Here is a 20,039-nt window from a genome sequence, read left to right as displayed (position 1 = left end):
GAGGTTTTTCTGGGCATAAAAAGGCAGAAGCAACGGCTAAATCCTCACCGGGGATTCCTTTGCTGTACATGCTGGACATATCCTCGAACTTCGGCTTCTTGACAGCATGTCCGGCTATAGGACAACCAGAGAGAGATCTATGCGTGGAGAAAGAGCCATTTATGTGACCGATACCATCGCAGCCGGGAGTAGGACAATTGACACCTTCAAATTTCATCGCTGTCGTCGCTGCAATTGCTGCTTTGTGTTGTTCGACTGTTCCACCAGACTCCAACACACGCATTTTGTTTCTATTTGCAATCGGACATCCGGATGCACTGCAATGCGTTAAAGTTGTTAATTGGATAAATAAATGTCTGAAAATAAAGTTCTTACGTGGTATATATTAAATGCATATGTGATTTATTGTTTCTATCCTTGCTTCTTGGCTGCAATATGCAACATCGAATATATCACCGATAGTGAATATTTTCAATGCATCGATACGAAGCATTTTCTTTAAGAAAATCTCGTCAATTTGATTTGTAACTTCAATTAATCCATATATATTAATTTGAGGTAATCGTGCTGAGGCAGAAATGGGCTACTGTTCTCTTTGCTTATCTTCGTTAGCCTTACCTGCGATGTGACAAGAATTTGCCAGTAGCATGGCCAGATCCGTCGCAACCTGGGATAGGACATCTGTAGTTCAAAATGGTAAGACCACCATTACCAGCACCGTACAACATCCATCCACACAGAGTAAGCGTGAAACGAGCGGAAACCGCCAGTTATTAGTCAGCGTCTTCGCCTTTACTCGGATAGGGAGAGTTAGTACGTGGTTGTACGTGGATGGGTTTCCCCTTTTGGTCTCGTAGCAGATCTTGGTACGTGCAATGCGGTCACGTAGATACCTGCTTTAGCTACGTGTAACGTGCGAACGCGACGAAAACGCAAATTGAGATAGCGATTACTACCGACCCAGCAAATTGCAGAACTTGGAGAAGATCAGAATTTCACGAAACCGAATCTTTAAGATTTACTAGCGAATTCATTTGAAAATGTATATGTTCATGAGAGAATAAATTTCAATCTGCCACAGGCATCGAGATCACCTCTATCATCGATTAAATTAAAGCTCACGATTTACAATATACGGAAGGTGTATAAAAATGAATAGAAAAAAGACAACAGTGCATATAACGATTATTCGAGCCAACTGACCTCAATGGTTCAGAATCCTGTCCATCCCTAGGTTTGCTTTTCGGTTTATTAGCTCGTGGACAACCAGACAAACTTCTGTGAGACGAATAGTTTCCCGTGACGTGTCCAGATCCGTCACATCCTGGCGTGGGGCATTTTAACTCTTGAGAGTGCGCTTGAATTTGAGAACGATCGGCTCGCGGACAACCAGAGAGGCTAAAAGTTTAAGATAGGCCAGGTCAAGTTAAAGCTGTTCAGCATTTACCATGATGACTACGCGCTGCTCTATTCGGTGAAATAAGTACATATCTCTCTGAAATAATATCGTAATTATTAAACGCTAAATAAACATATTGCAACGCCGTAATCTTCATGGTTTTATTCACGAACGTACACCTCAAGAACATCCAAGGTCTCCAGCAATACATCGCATGCAATTCACGCGACGTTGCCACGAGGTTTGCGAGAATACTTACATCGAATTTTCTATGCAGGATCCATCATTGGTTTTGTGTGATCTAAAAGGATAGACCTCGATGAGTTCCAAGTGCTCCATTTTGGTGGATATCCATCACCGATGGAACATATTAAATCGTACTAAACAAAGGTAATACTAAGGAAAATCGCCTCACCGAGATCACCCAATTAGATTTCTTATTTGCTATGTTATTATAAAAAGATAACTTTTCGCGCGAGTAAAACTTGGACGACTTGCCTTGCATCCGGTTCAAACGAAAAAAATTTGAGAGCGATATATTGTGCTTTTATTTATTTTCTCGATAATCACATGCGTATTCGTACAAGGATATGCAGGTCTTACATTGTCCTCGGAAGCCTGATGTATCTTTAATTGCATATTTGAAACGGGCAATCAACGAAGATCGATTTAAGTAGCATGCAAATGGCAACGCCGTGTTCCAATTGGATCACTCATGAGGTGTCGCTCGTAAGGTCGATCGCGTTTCAGGTTCATGTCAACACAAGGTCAGCCTTACTCTAAGAACACTGAAAGGGAGAGCAGGAAGCACACTCACACCTGACCCCAGTGAAACTCGTCAATTGCCAATTATTTAAATTTCTACATGAATTAGAATTGCTCTGCAAAAAGTATTTTCGATAGTCATTCAATTCTTTTTTCTCCGTCACGGTTCTGCTCTGACATGGTCATTGACAATAGTTCGCTACAAAGCTGCCCACCTGAGGCTGGCGAAAGTTGATCAATATGGCGGATTTTTGGTGATCGAGTATACCAGTCCGAAAAACTTACGCTACTGTAACAAGATTTACGCCGATGAAAGCCTCGTAAATGGACAAGTCTTCTCCCGCACAATTATGAAAGCACTTTTCATCATGATTTTGTCATCCCTTTTCGTAGGGGTCGGGTCGAAATGGGAGGAAATGAAAAAGTTCATTCAACACGAAACTTATCTACACACTTTGATATAACGTATTGTATTACAAAACCAATATATATTTACGCATGTAAAAAAGACATAAATGGAGTAAAAGAGAAAGGGTGACAGACAGAGTCATCTTATGAGAAAAACATAAGGTTATATCATACTCATGTAAAAGCTAGTATCAGCAGTTATATCGAGTATACAAAATGGCTCAACTAGGAAGGAGGGTTTTCTAGAAGTATGTTCGATGACGCAAAAACACCTAAGAAGCCACTACGAATCACCGACACGCAATGGTACAAAACCCCCATATAAAGTATTCTATACATATATATATACATTGATGTATATATATGATGTTTACAACAAATTGGACAATTAGTGTAGACGCTTTGATTTTATACATATGTATAAAGATATATCGTACGTTCGCCAGGAATTTGTAATCCAAGATGAAAATGAAAATAAATGATCAAACGGATGAGAATCATCTAGCGAGAACAATTCCTGTGTTTCTTGATTACTCTTAATTGTTAATCGATAACAATTTATGAATTTTTACGAGAAAACTATTATTGGTTAGATTAGAGTAAAAGGATTCAGTGATGTGTACATATGTAGTATACTTGTGTGTAGCGTGCGTTCGTGCGTGCTGCATCGCTGTTTTCATATACAAAATATATACCAAATGCGATGTCAACATTTAAATATTTTAGTTATTTATGATTTTATGGATAAAATGTACAGGACAAAGTTTTACATTATTTTAAGATTCACATTTGACTATGAAAAGAATTTTTTCTCAAGGTTATTTTTTTACAAGATCTCAAGACCGTTAACATTTTTTTTTTTTCAAAGAAGAGCTGTAATTTTTTACATGAATTGATTCTGTATATGCCATACTGGATAAAAGAGTATTAGAGTATAATGTTGAAAAATAATTAATTTTTAATGTATTTTGGAAAAATGTTTGGAAATTCTCATACAACTGTAACAAACTATTTTTTTGATTGAAGTTAGAAAAAACAGTAAAAAAGATGAAAGATTGAAGGTGAACTACATACTCACGATCATATTTTTTTCGCAAGTGCACTTGCACATGCATTATTGCAGTTGCCAAAAAAAGTATAATCACTCATTTTTTCCTGTAATAGTTCTTTCTAACCTTAACCAAAAAAGATATGATTTGTTACAGTTACGTGAATCATCAAATATTTTTTTAAAATATCTCGCGAACTAATAATTTATGATGTTGTACCCTAATATTGTTCTATTCAGAAAAACATGAAGAATCAATTAATGCAAAAAGATCGTAAAGTTCTATTTAAAAAAATACCGATGATCTTGAGATCTCATAAAAATGTAACTTGGAAAAAACTTCTTTCCGCTGTCAGATAATCTGCCCCTTGAAATAATATAACTTTGTATATTTTCTACATAAAACTATAAATAACGAAGATATTTAGATGTTTTTATTTAAATATTGCATTTGGTATACGTATATAATCTGAACGTCGATGTCAATGTCAATGTCAATGTCAATGCTGCCTTGCCTTCTGTGGGTAGCGTAGTTCCCCGAGACATGACCCATGCCATCACAGGACGACGTGGGGCACTGTATCAGCTCCTTGCCGTCGCGGCCACGAGGGGCGGGCCGAGGTGCAAAATTCAACGTGTGCCTCCTTATATTCATACTGCACGGAACAAGATGAACAATAAAACAATCTCTCCGCGATTGCTCGTCTCACTTATGTGCCTGCCATCCGAGCTACGAAGAAATCGCGTGTTGTAACTCGCTAAACCATAACTAGCGTTGAACGCGTGTAATAGTTTATTTCCAACAATAACCGTAGATAATCTAACCGGACAACTTCGGTCAACGCAAGCTACCCGAAAAGTATTTCTCTTATGAAACGGTAGTTTACACATTACATCGTGTGCGAGCAAATCTCTAACTGAACACGCTATCATCCGAGATAAAGAAAAGGAGAGAGAGAGAGAGAAGAGAAGAGAAAAGGAGTAAGTGTAGAGAGAGAGGGAGAGAGAGAGAGAGAGAGAGAGAGAGAAGAGAAAAGGAGTAGGTATAGAGAGAGAGAGAGAAGAGAAAAGGAGTAGGTGTAGAGAGAGAGAGAGAGAAGAGAAAAGGAGTAGGTGTAGAGAGAAAGAGAGCGAGATACAATAGCGAGAAGTTTTATTGCGTTCTGCAACTTTTCTCGGAAAGGGGACTGCCTGCTACTATTGCTGCTTCTACCGATGCTTCTCTTCGCATTTGCGATCACAAGCAACGATATATGAAACAGCCGAGAAAAATGCTCCCCTTCTTTTCACGGAGAAAGAGAAGGAATACGCGTAGGAGGAGGAGAAAAGAGGGACGAAAGGAGAACACGTGGATCGGAATCGATGAAAGCAGACGATTCATTCCTACTTCGCTCGTCTCCTCCTGGTCTCGTAGATGGGCGAACTCACCGTGGGCTATGAGATGCCCTGAAAACCTCGATGACCCTTGAGTGGCCACGATATTGCTGGGAAACCGAGCCAGCGGACGCGGACTTGAGTGCAATTCACTGGTTCGCCCCCGGCTTTGCCCTATCTGCCATCCTGTTTTCTGGTCTTCGTCTCTAACCGCTTTCCTCTACCTTTGCCGTATATCTAACTACATACGTTGTTAAATTTCTGACTCCAAGGAACCTATTTTTATAGAATCCTCTCTGGAATTTAATCCGTGCCCATTGCTTGGCGAGCTCAAACCAGATAGGTGTTTAATCTAATGAAAGTAATTTCTTTTGGATTGAAATCAGAACCATTTTCTTATTAGCAAAATGTAAGATATTCGAAAAGTATAGTCGTGAAATTTAGTATAAATATGTCATGAATATGTGAATGTAGTGAAAATTATGACTCAGTGTCGATACGTCAAATTTTGTATAAGTAAAGTGTATGAAAGGGACGAATCCAGTTGTAGCTAAGACATTGTTCCGAGCTTTAACTCTAACGGGACAGCGGCTATAGCCCTATAATCCAGTGCGGTAGCAACTACCTCGCCTTCCCTTTCAACCTTATCCTCCCTTGGCAGCTCACCACCTCTACCTATACTTTGGCTTGTCCTCTCTACTATGCTTCTCTTCTCTTCTCTTTCTCCTCCACTTCTCTGTCTCTCTCTGTCTCTCTCTCTCTCTTTCTCTCTCTTTCTCTCTCTTTCTCTCTCTGCCTTTGTCTCTCTCTCTATCTCTCTTTCTCTCTACCTCTTATATGCCTCGAATCGCGCCTTCTATGCCATACCACCAAGCTTTACGTCAATTAGAATAAGGTTGGCACTTTCGGTACGAAGAGTAATTACTTTAATTAACAAAATGGAGGTAGGTATGCGTAGCCTCTCCCCTTGCACCGTCCGTCGATGTTAGCCGTCGCCTTTCCGCCTTTTCGAGCTTCGGGCGCGAATATATCGCGAGAGAGATTCGCGCGACCCTTTCCGCAAGGCAAGTACCAAATATATAGATCTTCTCGTGCGAAATTGTCCTATGAGTGTTGCTTTTCTATTTATCTTATAAGAATATTTTATTATATATTTGTCACGTCTCTATTGTTATTATTATTGGACGTATGTCCGACTTGAAATAGAACTTAATTCATTACAAATGATGAGCAGACTATTACAACTACCGAAAAGTGAAGTACAAGTCCTTTAATGAATTTTGGAGAATCGTAGGTAAATGTGATCGTATTGTATATTTCTTACCTGTCATCTTTACCAGATGGTTTATCGAGAGGTCCGACGGTATGTTGTGGCGGCGGCATACTGTAACACGGTGCTGGGGTATAACCTGCTGGAATTTGGTATCCGGAAGTTACTGGACCTGCAGGATAAGTTCCACCACAATTGTAACCAGCGGTGGGGTAGGGAGTATAAGTGTTTCCAGGATATTCTGGCTGTACACCAGCCATACCGTAACCTGGATGTGGGCTCATAGGTCCATATCCTATGAACAAAATATCATATCAAATATGATTAATACAATGATTAAAATTCAAATATTGTATGCATTCTGCTTTATAGAAGAACAGAAAAACGTAGACAAGACTTTATTCAAATGAACTTAATTTTACTACATAGTCTGAATTTCATTAATAAAAAAAATTACTTTTTACTTCACTGGAATACGCATCTAATGCTTAGAACGTTATATAGAACACGACGGACTAAAGAAAGATAAAAAAACGAAAAGGATAAAGGTGTGTCGCGCGAGCAACGAGTTGCTTGATTAACCGTTGTATAATCTACACGTTTATTTACTGGCAAGAATTCATTTCGTTGTGAGAGAAAAAACGTGAAGTGCAAATAGCCGACGGATGGAAGGACGGTGTGCGCGACGTTGCAGGAACACGTTGATGGCGAACGAACATGGTAGTGTGCGCTCGAATGTTTCAATTTCAATAACTACTCCCCAGCGTCTGAGTCCGGACAATATTGGCCGCACCGGACTTTTGCCAGCTTCGTGTACGCGAAATATTGATAATTAACAATGGCCGTGTACCGTCACGGTGGGTGGTTCGATATGGAAGGGTGTACTGTGAACGTCCAGAATGAAAGAGAGTGAGCGAGTGTCTATGTACGTGTGTACGGGAAAGAGGAAGAGAGAAAGAGAGAGAGAGAGTGAGAGAAAGAGAGAGAAAGAAAAAGCGTGAGAGAAAATGGGAGAAAGAGAGAGAAAGAAAGAGCGTGAGAGAAAATGGGAGAAAGAGATGGGGAATATGAGAGATAAAGAGCAAAAGAGACAGAGGGGACGCGTAGGTGGTTTGGAATGCCAAGGCACGAAGAGACCGAGGAAAATGAGAGTTGGGCCATAGGTGCCTATTATGGCAGTCGTGTACTGTTCTGGCGAATTTTTATTCGACGGTTGTAACCACGTATCTCTCTCTCACCCTCCTACGTTTCTCATGCTTCTCGAAACCCCGAGGGCGTCGCACTCTTTGTTCTCTTCCGCGCGTTTCATCCACGAACTTTCTCTTTGCCACCCTTACTATTATCGGTAGATATAACATACATCGACGTAACGACAAGCTAACATTTCATGTTATGGTACCTTGTTATAATCGACTATCTTTCATCACTGTGAACTTTTTACATACGAAAGTGATAACTTGACTTCTTTAAACATCAACCCGAAGAAGGATATCAGTAGGTAGTATACAATTAAGAGTTATAATTTATTTTATAATTTATTAGTGTTCGAGCTATGATAGAGATAATGCAATAAACGACAATAACTCACCAGTAGGATCTCGGTAAGCGTCCATATAGTGGGAACCTCCACTGTCGGGAGTGCTTTCACGACTATATGCAGCAACGTGCACACCGGGTGGTGGGAATCCTGGGACAGGCCTGATTCCTGGACCCCCACTGAAGTTGACTGGTTCGTTCGCCGTAGAGAAATCTACGGGTTCGGTTTGTTCCTCGATTGGTCGTGGTGCCGGAAAGCCTGGACCTACTGGCACCGCTACGGCTTCTCCATGACCCGTGGAGTATTGAGGACTTGGTGCACCACTAGAAAAATAAAATACATCGAATCATTTACATTTTTATAAAAATAAATAATATTTCAATTTCTTTGATTAAATAATTACCTATGGAGTCTATTTACGCTAAGGTCCAATGTTTGGCCTTGAGGACTAGGGACTTGAGGACTGGCAGTCAAGTGAGGACTCGCAGCAGCTTGCGGGCTGCCTCCGACAGTTTGACCTCCTCCATATTGCGGACTGAGACTGCTCGATCCATAAGGAGGAGCCTGGAAATAATTTTAACAAGTCGTATAAATATTCTTTCACAAATGCATTTTACATTTCAAATATTGCAAAATTTTGATTAACCTGTGGACTGGTCGAAGTAACACTTGACGTGGATAGATCCATCACTGAACCACCTGGAGATGTTGGCGGACCACCCGGCTTTTGCATTTGTTGAACTTGTGCTACTGTCACGCATTTTACTAACATACAAATAATTAAAATGATCGTGAATAATTTTTGATATTGTAAGAAGAAAATTTGGTATAATAAGAAAAAATAAATGTTTTTATAAATAAATAATACCTACCATCCTCTGTTTTCATCATGCCTGCTGCCGTAGCTGCAGCCATAACCATTTGATGTTGTTGTGCGGCGGCTGCAGCTTCCTGATGATAAACGCGTTCCTGTTCCTCGGGCGTCATGCCGGTCTGCCCCAAATAATACATATTCGATCTTGAATGCAGCTGCTGTTGTTGTTGCTGTTGTTGTTGTTGTTGCTGCTGTTGCTGTTGTTGTTGTTGCTGCTGCTGTTGAGCTTGAATTGGGGCACAAGTTTGTGCATCGTATCTTTCGTATGCTGACGTAGTACCTGGATCGTACGGTCGATGATTAGCAGCGTTGGCTATTGCATTTTCGTAACCTCTTGCAGCGGCGATCTCATTCGAATAAGTAACTACAGGTCGTGCGATATTGGTTGCTCCTGGATGTATATATGCTCTCGCATGTTCGGCAGATCTGTGATGATAAAGTTCTTCACTAGTAGTGGCAGCTGCTGCTGCGGCTGCAGCAGCAGCCATCATTGCTGAAGATTCGTATGGTGATCTTTGTGACATTTGATGGCTCATTCTTGTATCTTCGACCATTGGCATGGGATAAGCGACGGTCGGTTGCATTGGTAAAACATGATGTGTTGGATGTTGATTAGGATGATGTATACTTCCTCCTATAGTACCCCTTGAGCCCATTGCATCCATTGATGACAATGAAGAGGAATTTGAGTCTTGATTCATATAAGAGTCATATGTAGGTCGAACTGTTGGTGGTGGAGGAGGTGGTGGCGAATTCACACGGCATGATACAGTATCTTCCGTTTTAGGTACCAACAGGTCCGATGTATTTTGACCTCTACTTGGTAAAGGATTGCAGCAACTACCACTGGCAGTCATGTTCTCGGTCTTAGGAACTATCTTGCTTGGGCGAGAAGGTGGACTTTCCTCTGACGTTTTCGGAGGCTTCACATTTATCCCTGTGCTTTTCGTCGAAGCATAATAGTCGTAAGTCAAGGAACTTATCACTGGCTTTGTATCTTGACCCGCAGACGAGTACTGCGAATAGGACTTGCTGTCCATTGATGGTGGCAGTAGATTTGTGCTGATATATTCTGGAGGTATTCCTGACACTATTGTAAAAAAATAAATCATTTGATATATCGTGTCTTAACGAAAAACTCTATAGGAAATAATACTAGGCAGAAATTCAAAAATCGAAATTCGAAGAACGAAAGAAGTTTTTCAATACTACATCGGAATTGCTCTTTCTCTCTCTCTCTCTCTCTCTCTCTCTCTCTTTCTCTATCTATCTATCTATCTAAATATTATATGACTTTTAAACAATATTTGTCAAATATATATTGCAAAGAATGAACTCGAGATAATTATCGAATTTTTTTTCATAAAACGCAAAATCGAAAATTGGATGCGTGTCCTGTAACAACCCACATTACTGTCTACCCCTAACATTTAATCCTTATCTCACAGTAGGGCTTGATGTCATGGCAGGATTTTCTTGACCAGCGAATGGGGCTCGAGCGAGGGATGCCAATGTTTTACCTTACCTTGTGCCTTGTGTCGTGCTTCGCGTGCGGCCTGCTTATTTGCCGCAGCTATGGGACACCCGGAGAGGCTTCTATGCGTGTTCCTATTAGAGCTGACATGACCACGGCCGTTGCAACCAGGCGTCGGGCATTTCAAAATAGTCTCATGCATCGCTAGAACTAGAGAGAACCCAGAGACACGTGGCGTCGATCAGACACACACACACACACGGAATATGGAGGAATATTTTTTATGCTTATAAGCTTTTCATATCGTGTAAAACCATGTAAACATGGATATAGTATTAAATATTTTTATGCATTGAGTATAATTATCACGATTGAGTATTACTCCTATTATCATTCTAAAGAGTACAAGGATTATAAGGTAGGATTATTATCGATTATCGTGGATATCAGAAGGGTTCCAGATTGATACATTTTAATAAAATAAACAACAGAAAACACGTAAAAATAAAATGTGTAGCATAGAGATTATAGGAATACAGGAATAATGAATAATAAGTAAGTTTACACAACGTTATCAATAACGATAAATCAATGTGTAATGACAATCAAATATACCAAGCGGGTAGAGAGAAACACAAGAGATAAAGATATAATTAATAGAGAGATAAATTATAATGCGATTTGAAGTATTTTGTGTATAGTAAAGCACTGTATATTTTTTGGAAAGATACTAGTAACAAAGTAAGGTGTTTAATTTAGTTTCGTACTGTTTAACAATGTGTACCTGTGTTTTAATGTAATGTAAATTATCGAAAAAATATAGCGAAGGATGAATTTTCAAAAAGTGACGCGTAAAATATTGATCGCTTGAAATTTCAACGAATTTCGTTCATACGATGAAGTACATTTAAAGGTACCCCCCTGATTTGTAACAAGTAAAATATAGCATATATGCAATATCCTATTACGATTTCTAAATGGGTATTAAGAGGCTGACGAAGGAAAAGTCGCAAGGTAATAATACTCAATCGCATAATCCTCCGTTCGATAGTTAGACGCATACGGAATGCCGAGGGTCCTTCGCACTTCTCGTGTCTCGAGTTCTCCACAGGTTCGTAGGTACGTCCAAGAAAACCAAGTTCAAGTGTGGTGATAAAACTCTCTACTATATAATAATAAACTACGAACACAAAAAACGAGATAAATGAAACAGAACAGAACGCAATAAATAAAGCTCTCTACCCCGCAAACAAAAAGCACAGAAAATGTATAACAAAGACAGACAGACAAACAGACACACATAATGGAACGCAGGCTCGTTTCTTTCTCGTGTTGATCGTTTTACGATCTCATATGTCGATTTTAATGTACTCGCGACTATGTGAAGAAATGTAGTAATGAAACGAGTTTTTAATCTTTCATCATCGAATGTTTTTAATATATCGCAATTATCGCTCCCTTATTTCGTCGTTTCAAAAAGGCGCTCTCGCAAAAAGAAGATGCACTACGATAAGGAATCTTTTAAATAAAAAAATACTCACTTTCAGGTGTTAGTTTATCCTTTCGTGGACAACCAGAAAGACTGTGAACAAATAAACATTAACATTAAAGTCTCATTGTTGTTTCCATTAATTTGAAAATTCAAATCGATCATCAAGGTCATTTCTATTCGCTATTGAAATTCGATTTCACTGTAGAGAAACGCGTAGCTGTCTAATCAAACGGGGTAGAGGGTAAAGCGCGGATTAATTACCGATAATTGCTTACCTGCGGTGATGGGAATAGAGTCCGGTCACGTGACCCTGCCCCGTGCAACCTGGGGTTGGACACTTGTTGCCTTCTGTAACAAATCAAAATGAAGTACGTAAATCGATGTTTGCCTGGTTGTTTTTCCTTTTATGTAAATATTTAATCTCAAATATTATCAATGAATTAATAAAATTCGAAAGGGCACGAGTTTGATACACAATAATTGCTTTCTATATATAATTATAAAGTATCATTTATCAATTGTTGTATCCTTTGAAATAAATCAGAGGAATTCGATCTGTATGAAGTTATGGTCGTATCTATTTAATTCGTGATAATACATGTGTGCGATTTTATAATCACGCTCTGATGAGTAACAATCTATTGTCGAAACTTTTCTGTTTTCTCTCGTATTTTATCTGTTAAATGCCACGTAACAATCGATATTTTGATTTAATACAAGCTTTATTTATATTTCAAAATTAACAAGGAGAATATATCCTGCGATTACGATTCAGCAAAAAAATTATTCCGCAGAATTAACATTATATTAACTTCTGTATAATAAAGATATTGATTGGTTTACAAACAAAATGTACATTTAATATGTTGGTAATAGTCTGCAGTATATTACACCTGTACAATATTGTATTTGATTGTCGTCGATGTATTGAGTTGAATGCAAATTAACTATTAAATGGATGACAACCGAACATGTTCAACATCACGTCATTGTTTCGTAGGGAAGTAATAGTTAGTACGTGGGGTGCATATTCAATATATGTGTCGTTTGTTAATATATCCTGCAACCTTAATCCTTCTTTAAACAAATTTTTTACAAAAAAATTGAAACTTCTTTTTTATCATTTAAAAAAAATTTTTTTTTTATATTTCTAATAAACTTATTTACAAAAAGGTTAAACTAAAATATAGATATACGAATGGTCAGTCTGAAAATCCTGTAGTAGTCACGTATCCTCTCGAATAACCTCTGGGATTTCTGTCTACTACGGTTAATCCTCGGAGATTATCATGGGTATATATGGTCGCCCTAGAATCTTCAACGAGATAAAGAAGTAAATTCCCTCTCTAGACGAATAAAATTAACGATTTCTAAATAAAAAAATTAGTTCGAAATTTATAGATTGTAATAGGAAAAAAGGGTACGAATTTTATATCATTCATTTGTTACTTTCTCTTTTTAATTAGTGGTATAATTCGCTTATTAATGTGCAAATAGTAAAAATAGTAAAAATATGATAATAAGTACAAATATCTATGATGTTACTACTATTACTTTTATTTTAGGTAATATTCAATATAGTTTATAATAGTCAACTTCTAAAATATTTTTTCGAGTTTTCTTTTTAATAACTATTTCGTCCTAATACTTTGTGAAATTAATACTGATGCCAGACGAGAAGACCATACCCAAACAACCGACATCAGCATCTGTCGTGTACTAACTGCACCTTAATAGTAGGTATGGTATACACTATGACGATCACGTTCGTGTTCTCAGAGTGACCTCGCGTGACCAGACAATTACAGGTTGTCAATAAGTGCAGGTAGTCGAGAAGTATCAATCTATTGGGATGAGGCGAATGGCTCCTATTTTCTATTCTCAGACTAAGTCGATAAAATAGTGAAAGTCTACGATATAAGTCTATCATATTTAAGTTACACACATTGAACAAGTTTTATCATAAATTATTATTGACGTTAGTTATTCATTTGAGTGTCTGCTATTATAATTTTATATTTATTTTGTTAAAGTAAGCAAATGGTTTATAGAAAAAATTCAACACCTACGGTATATGTACATATATATATATATATGTGTGTGTGTGTGTGTGTGTGTGTGTGTGTGTGTGTGTGTCTGTGTGTACATAGGTAAGTTTGTCATATGTATCACAGGGGTCGAAGACGGATTCTGAGAGAACCTTAAGGATGAATCCAAGTTTAGGTTGGGGTGTTGAAGCTTTCCCCTGGAGTAAGCGCACTTTTATAAACTTTGTCTTGTACTAATCCCCCTCTGGCTCTGATCCCTCTAGCTAACTACGGCCGATCCTGAATCGGCTGCCATGACGGCAGAAAACTTCATCAGGCCGTCATTTCGCGTTCTAGAGAGTAAGATAGAGACGAACCTCGCTTAGATGTTCGCGTTCTCCTTAAGGCGACTGAAGTCCGACCACTTCATAAATTGGATTACGACACGTGACGTCATTAGCGGCATACTTTATTTGCAGAGTTCCAACCTTATGTCGGAATTAACGATAAAATGTACTACCGTATTCGTTAAACGTGATCGGTGTTTTTAAAATTATTGGAATAGAAACGGTTAAAGTTTTATTTGAAATTGGATTTGTAAGAAATCACTGGTATTATTTCTACAAACATTAATTGTAATTTGTCAGAAAACTAATTAATTATAATTAAATTGTATGTAAAGGTGTACCGAAATCATTTAATATTTCTGTTTAGAGCGAAAGGCTTCTGGATCTCATGCCTTTTTAATTAGGATCGGTCTAAAAAACTGTGATGAAATAAGTGAGGACATGCGGTTAGCCACTGGTAGGATTAATAAATTAGCCGTAAGGTTTTAAAACCGACTTGTCGTTGGTGGCTAAGCTCAAGAAAGGAGAAAAAACGAAGGGGAAGATAATGGTTCCGGTCAACAAAATGAATAGAGGCACGCACTGTTCTTTACGGATGTCTGAATAGACTTGTAACAAGTCAGTCGTACCACGATTCTTCCTCTTTTTGTTCCCTCGTATCGTCTCTTTTTTTCTGCAGGATCCTAAGTCAGGGTAGGTAGAGGGACAGAGGAAACGAGTGGAATCAAGGGGTGAGAATGAGGATGAGCAGTAGCCGCTGAGGGTGAGGCTGAGGCCGAGTGTGTAATTGTGTTATTTTGTAGCCATTTCACGTGAGGGTCACCGCGGGAGAACCAAAGGTATACATAAACACCAGGATTGTTTTATTCATTTGACTTGATGCAAACTTGACGCGTGTCATTCGTTCTCTTTCTCCCTCCGCCTCTTTCTCTCTTCCTCTTTTTCTTTCTCTTATTTTCTATTTATTTTTTTCCATTTTTCTTTTCTTTATTTTGATGTAACGGTTTTACGTTCTCATATTTCTAAATAAATATATCATACAACGATGAATACAATAACGATACTTTATTTAATGAGTTCTCATTAAAGAAGAAAAAAAAATAGATTGTAGAAAAAAGAAAAAGAATAAGAAAATAGAGTGAAGAATGATCACGAGACGAGTATTTACACACAGTGACGTTTGCTCTTAAAGGGAAAGGGAGCCCTCACGCGCGAGTAAACGCCCTTTTTATGCGTACGGTCGCAAAGGCAGCGTAAAATTGAGTTACAGGGCAGTTTATTTTTTTATTAGCTAGATCGAGCTTGCCGCGGTGGTCTCAATGCGAAAAGGGTGGTTTTTGCGGCCGACGGATTTCCCGATAGTGGTTTTATGGCGTGTCAACACGCATTTGCGCGCGTGCGTGTAGATCCGTAAAAGTGTCGAAAAAAAGCAACACGCAATACGGCTGCTAAATCAAAATGATCAGAATTCAATTGCTGTGATTGTGAACAGGCTGTAATGAAGAATTATACGATTTCGATAAAATTAATTTGTAATAGTGTTGAATGCATTTAAAACTTTGCATTCGAATCTGAGAGCTAATTTTACATTAAAAATTGTTATACATTATAACGATATAAATATTTACCAATTTGATTGCTCTTATTTATGCTAAATGATGATTTTTACAGAAAACGATTTCGAAATAGGAAAAGATTGAATTTCTTAAAACGTTTCATTTTCACAATTTCGGATGGAGAAAATGTTAAGGGGATAATAACAGACGACAGCGGGGCGTAGCGTGGTAATAAGGCGGCTTGGAGCGGCTGCGATGCTAGTCACGTTTCCAGCCGCTGACAGCTGCGGCTTATACGTATGACGTGGTATCAACCCCAAATTTCCCCTGACTAGACATACCGTGTCAGGGCTGCCCTAAGACCCTGGAATGCACTCGAGTCTCTACCTGTCACGTTCCACTACGCTTCTTGTCACCTATACGATAAATTTTATCTGTTTCTTTCTGTCTTCGTGCCTTATCCTCATTTTTTCATTAGTACTGATCATTCGGAATATTACCTACGTACATTTATGATTTTTTATCAATTAAAATGAATTTTTAGATAAATTACCAGATCACTAATGGATAAAATCTGCGGTTTCTAAAATATTTCTTCTTGTTAAAGACTGTCATTTTATAATCATTATATATTGTACTAGATACTTGGTTTGTTGATACGATAGTAAATTACTTTCTACTACTACTTGATAATTGGAGTAAAAGTTGGCCATTGCTAACAATCAATGCAGTTCAACATCTTCACTGCAGAATATCGATAAGCTCATGAAAAGGACACATAGAATATCTTCAACAGGAGAGACCTTGATTTAACGATTTGAGTCATCACCCCTCGCTTCGTAATTATTGATTTTCCGAGCTGCCCTAACTCCCCTAACTTCATAGAGAGAAAAGAGGGAGGGGGTGGGGACCTGAGAGACAGAGTGAGAAAGAATAACGAAGTAACGGAATAAACTGAAGAGTTCAAAATGCCGTTTGTCTCCTTCTTACAATGTATAACGTATGAGTAAAAACTCTTTAGTATGCTATTTTCATTAATAGTTTAATTTATATTTTGTAATTAAATACGACAGATAGTTTTAAGATTAATAACAACAAGACACGCTATCGATTACCATTTTGTTATTTTTAAACGTCATTTATAGGATGAGGAAGATGTTAATTTCCTAACTAATTCTCATTTCTCACCTCTACTGAGACTGGACGGAGACATGGACATTCCTGGTCTGCTAGCGTCGAATGTATTAGGTCTTTCTGGCATTTTCATCATATTTTCTTGTTGTCCCGTTCCACTTCCAGATGAACCATCAACAGTAGTTGTGGAACTAGAGGTGGTACTGGTAGAAACAGCAGTGATCGAAATGCTGGTTACATTACTGTTCGAATTTCCATTAGTTCCACTATTGTTACTATTATTATTCACATTGTTGTTACTCGTATTCTTGTTGGTAACATTACGATTACAATTAGTTCCGTTGCTATTATTATTACTACTGTTATTCGTACTGCTGCTTCCGGTGTTACAATTGCTAACTGCAGCGACACTGACTACTCCTTCTCTAGTAATATCTTGAATAGCACTGGCAGCTCTAGAACCTACTCCCGCGGGTTGAAGAATTGTATATTGTTTCGACGAATCTGGACTTGTCACTGAGGGAAGGCCTGTTGGACTTTTACTGCTCGGTACCGTGTTTGATGTAGGATCGTGTACCGACACATGATGCGATTCCTCCTTCGATGACTTTAATTGCAACAAAGAAACGGTCGGTGAGTGTTTGTCCTCCGTTGGTGATAAACCAGGGACAGGTTGAGGAGTGGGCATTGTTGGACCAGGGCCTGGTGCTGGATAGCCTACGAATGTAGCTGAAGCTGGATATGGACCAATAGGTGGTATAGGAGTTGCACCAACTGGTACCGTTGGTGTATTTCGACAGGTATTTTTTGAATGATCATTGTTAGGAGGCCTGAATGCAGAAGTTGCCGAGAATGGAGAATTCGTTGGTACTGGAGAACTAGAGGACGTTGCTGTAGGGGAGATCTTCATGTTATTTTCATGGTATTGCCTTTGATATCCTGCGTAGTGTTGATGATGATGCGATTGTTGTTGTCTTCCAATAATGGAAGGGGATTGTGCATTTTTACACATCCTATCTCTGTCACGATCGTTTGTTCTATCTCCCGTGGTATCATCTTTATCAGGGGTAGGATCTGACATGTCGATTTCTAGTTCATTCGACGAATCGTCAACTAATTCGTTAAAATCTGGTGGTTCGTATCTGGAATATTTATTGTCTACTTGACGACCTTGAGGATCGACGTGAGTACCCACAAGATTTCTTTCGCTCCTGTCTTTGCCGGCTAAAGATCGTACAGGCACCGGTCGGATCTTACCGGATTCATTTTGACACGTATTGTTTACTTGACATTGAATATTTGCGCATTCGTTTTCAATTTTGATCAAGTTGTCAAATTCTTTTTTGCCTTTTGTAGGATGTTGTTGCTTCATAAGTTCTTGTTTCATCGGTTGTTGTGATCTACCATTTCGATCATGTTGACCACGAAACGTTATTACGTCTTTTAACGAACATCCAGCGTCAGTGCTGGTCGTTGACGAGGTAGACAATGATGAAGGCGATAATTTTGGATTTTCTTTCTTCTCTTCGAAAAGATTTTCGAAATTAGACTCGTACCTGTCTTCCTCCGAATTTCCTCTCTGATATAAGGATCCTCTCGGGCCAGGCCAACTTCCAGACAAACTCTTTAAAGCTGCTTCCGTTTCTCTTATAAGAGTTTCATCGTCTTCGGGTTCCTCACAATGCTTACTAGATTTTCTAGCTGGACTTCCCGAATTTCCGGAAGCGAAAGCTCGTTTCTTTTGGGGTAAAGATATATTTTTATTTGGATCAACGGCATCGATCGACTTGCGTATTTCATCATCACGAACACTTTTTCTTCTTCTTTTAGCAGCCGCGTCAGTTACCTCCATTTCTTTCGGAACGCTAGTTTGAGAACCCTTTTTGTTTGTCAGTAATGGCTGTTGCTGCAATTGTTGTTGCTGCTGCTGTTGCTGTTGCGGTTGTTTAAGATTCGAACTAATCGACTCTGCTTCCAGCTTCCGCTTTTTGAGATGTGCCATCGCATTCTGCCCGCCTGGGACGCTGGTCAGTTCCACCCTGGAACACAAAAATTCCAGAGGATCAGCAAGTCTATTTTCCCATCGGATGCATTGATGTATTCAATTCGATCTACGAGTGCATCTTTCTTGTTCATCGTCGGCGCAATCTAATAAACACGGCTGTCGTTGATTCAGGATCAGTGCTATGGATATGAACGATTCGTAATCTTCGAATCGTGTCTTCTCAACGTGTTATCTACGTAATAGTGCTTTCGAGATCTGAACGATCATGTTTTGAAAAAGTTCACCTGTGATCCGTCGAGGGCACTGTTCCAAGAGCTGTGGCCCATTCCTGTACAGCTGACGTATATTTCTGCTTTCAATTGATTAATCGATAGAGATAGGCCCCTCTAAATAAGGGCACCTTTTTGATTTTTTTTATTTTTCTTTTTTTATGTCTATTTCGCTTTTTATCGAAAAATCGAGTTACGGGATGTCGAAAATTAGACGCACGCGCCGAGGCTCGCGCTGAACACGCGCGCTCGCTGAATCGCGGTTGCGTATGGACGGAGATTGCGCTGCGTAAAAGCACGGAGAACCCTTACAGTTGGGGTGCTCACGAGCTACTGTTCTATGTTTAAGTTAGTACGGGGTGGCGATCCTCTATAGTAAAGGGAAGGGATAAGGGCTTGCGCGTATAGCTTGCAGCTTCTGCTTCGTCGCGAAAAGTGGGGGCGGGTTCTGCGCACTGTCCACCCCCTTTAAGCTTCTCTCGAGCGCAATTCCCGGCCCCTCTATACACCCTCTTCGTCGTCTCGCCACCCCCTGGGACACAGGAGAAGGGGATACAGCTCCTAGATGCACACCACAATTTTCTCCTATAAAGATAGATACATTGCGCACCTTTCTCCTTCTCTTTCTTCCATTATATTGCACTTCGATTTTTACCTTTATTCTACTATACTTGTTTTTCTATACATAGCTATATTTACTTATCCTACTTACTTTCCATCGGAAGTTGTAAATGTTGAAGAACTCTGTTATAAAAATGATACATTTATATTTAATACCAATATATACCTATACTAAATGATTATATAATTAGCAAATTGATCTTTGAAGTCACTTTTCTAATATACTGAGATTGGATAAGAAAAGTAAGTGCAATAGGTAATATAAGATTTTGAAAATTTAACAATTCTTATTTATTATTTTTGAAGTTAGATATTGTATGAAATAAGTAAATATAATTCATCATATATAGATGAATCAAGGTTTCATTCAGCTCAGCAAATCTTATATTGACTTGCTATATAAGTGAATATAGATATGCGTCTATGTAAGGTTTACAGC

At 38.8% G+C, this 20,039-nt stretch overlaps 1 protein-coding gene across 5 annotated transcripts in view; it reads right to left on the bottom strand.

The window, feature by feature from the left end:
* Positions 1-20,039, bottom strand: part of LOC118445754 (uncharacterized) — a 242,922-nt gene that overhangs the window by 5,088 nt on the left and 217,795 nt on the right. For 4 of the 5 annotated variants that reach the window (XM_085663066.1, XM_085663071.1, XM_085663068.1 and 1 more), the window contains 12 exons: positions 16,760-18,744; positions 11,917-11,989; positions 11,691-11,731; positions 10,201-10,359; positions 8,674-9,765; positions 8,448-8,566; positions 8,205-8,365; positions 7,853-8,124; positions 6,319-6,559; positions 1,204-1,398; positions 619-681; positions 49-317 (listed from right to left, as the gene is read on the bottom strand). In XM_085663066.1, the coding sequence (XP_085519192.1) occupies positions 49-317; positions 619-681; positions 1,204-1,398; positions 6,319-6,559; positions 7,853-8,124; positions 8,205-8,365; positions 8,448-8,566; positions 8,674-9,765; positions 10,201-10,359; positions 11,691-11,731; positions 11,917-11,989; positions 16,760-18,744 (4,670 nt within the window). The remainder of the gene's footprint in view (positions 1-48; positions 318-618; positions 682-1,203; positions 1,399-6,318; positions 6,560-7,852; positions 8,125-8,204; positions 8,366-8,447; positions 8,567-8,673; positions 9,766-10,200; positions 10,360-11,690; positions 11,732-11,916; positions 11,990-16,759; positions 18,745-20,039) is intronic. The other variant, XM_085663078.1, reaches the window with a different exon arrangement.

The sequence above is a fragment of the Vespa mandarinia genome, chromosome 1 (genome assembly GCF_050613455.1).
Source record: "Vespa mandarinia isolate Hongniang chromosome 1, ASM5061345v1, whole genome shotgun sequence".
Taxonomy (NCBI): Eukaryota; Metazoa; Arthropoda; class Insecta; order Hymenoptera; family Vespidae; genus Vespa; species Vespa mandarinia.
Note: the sequence above shows the minus strand (reverse complement) of the source record. Positions and strands in the feature narration are given on the sequence as shown.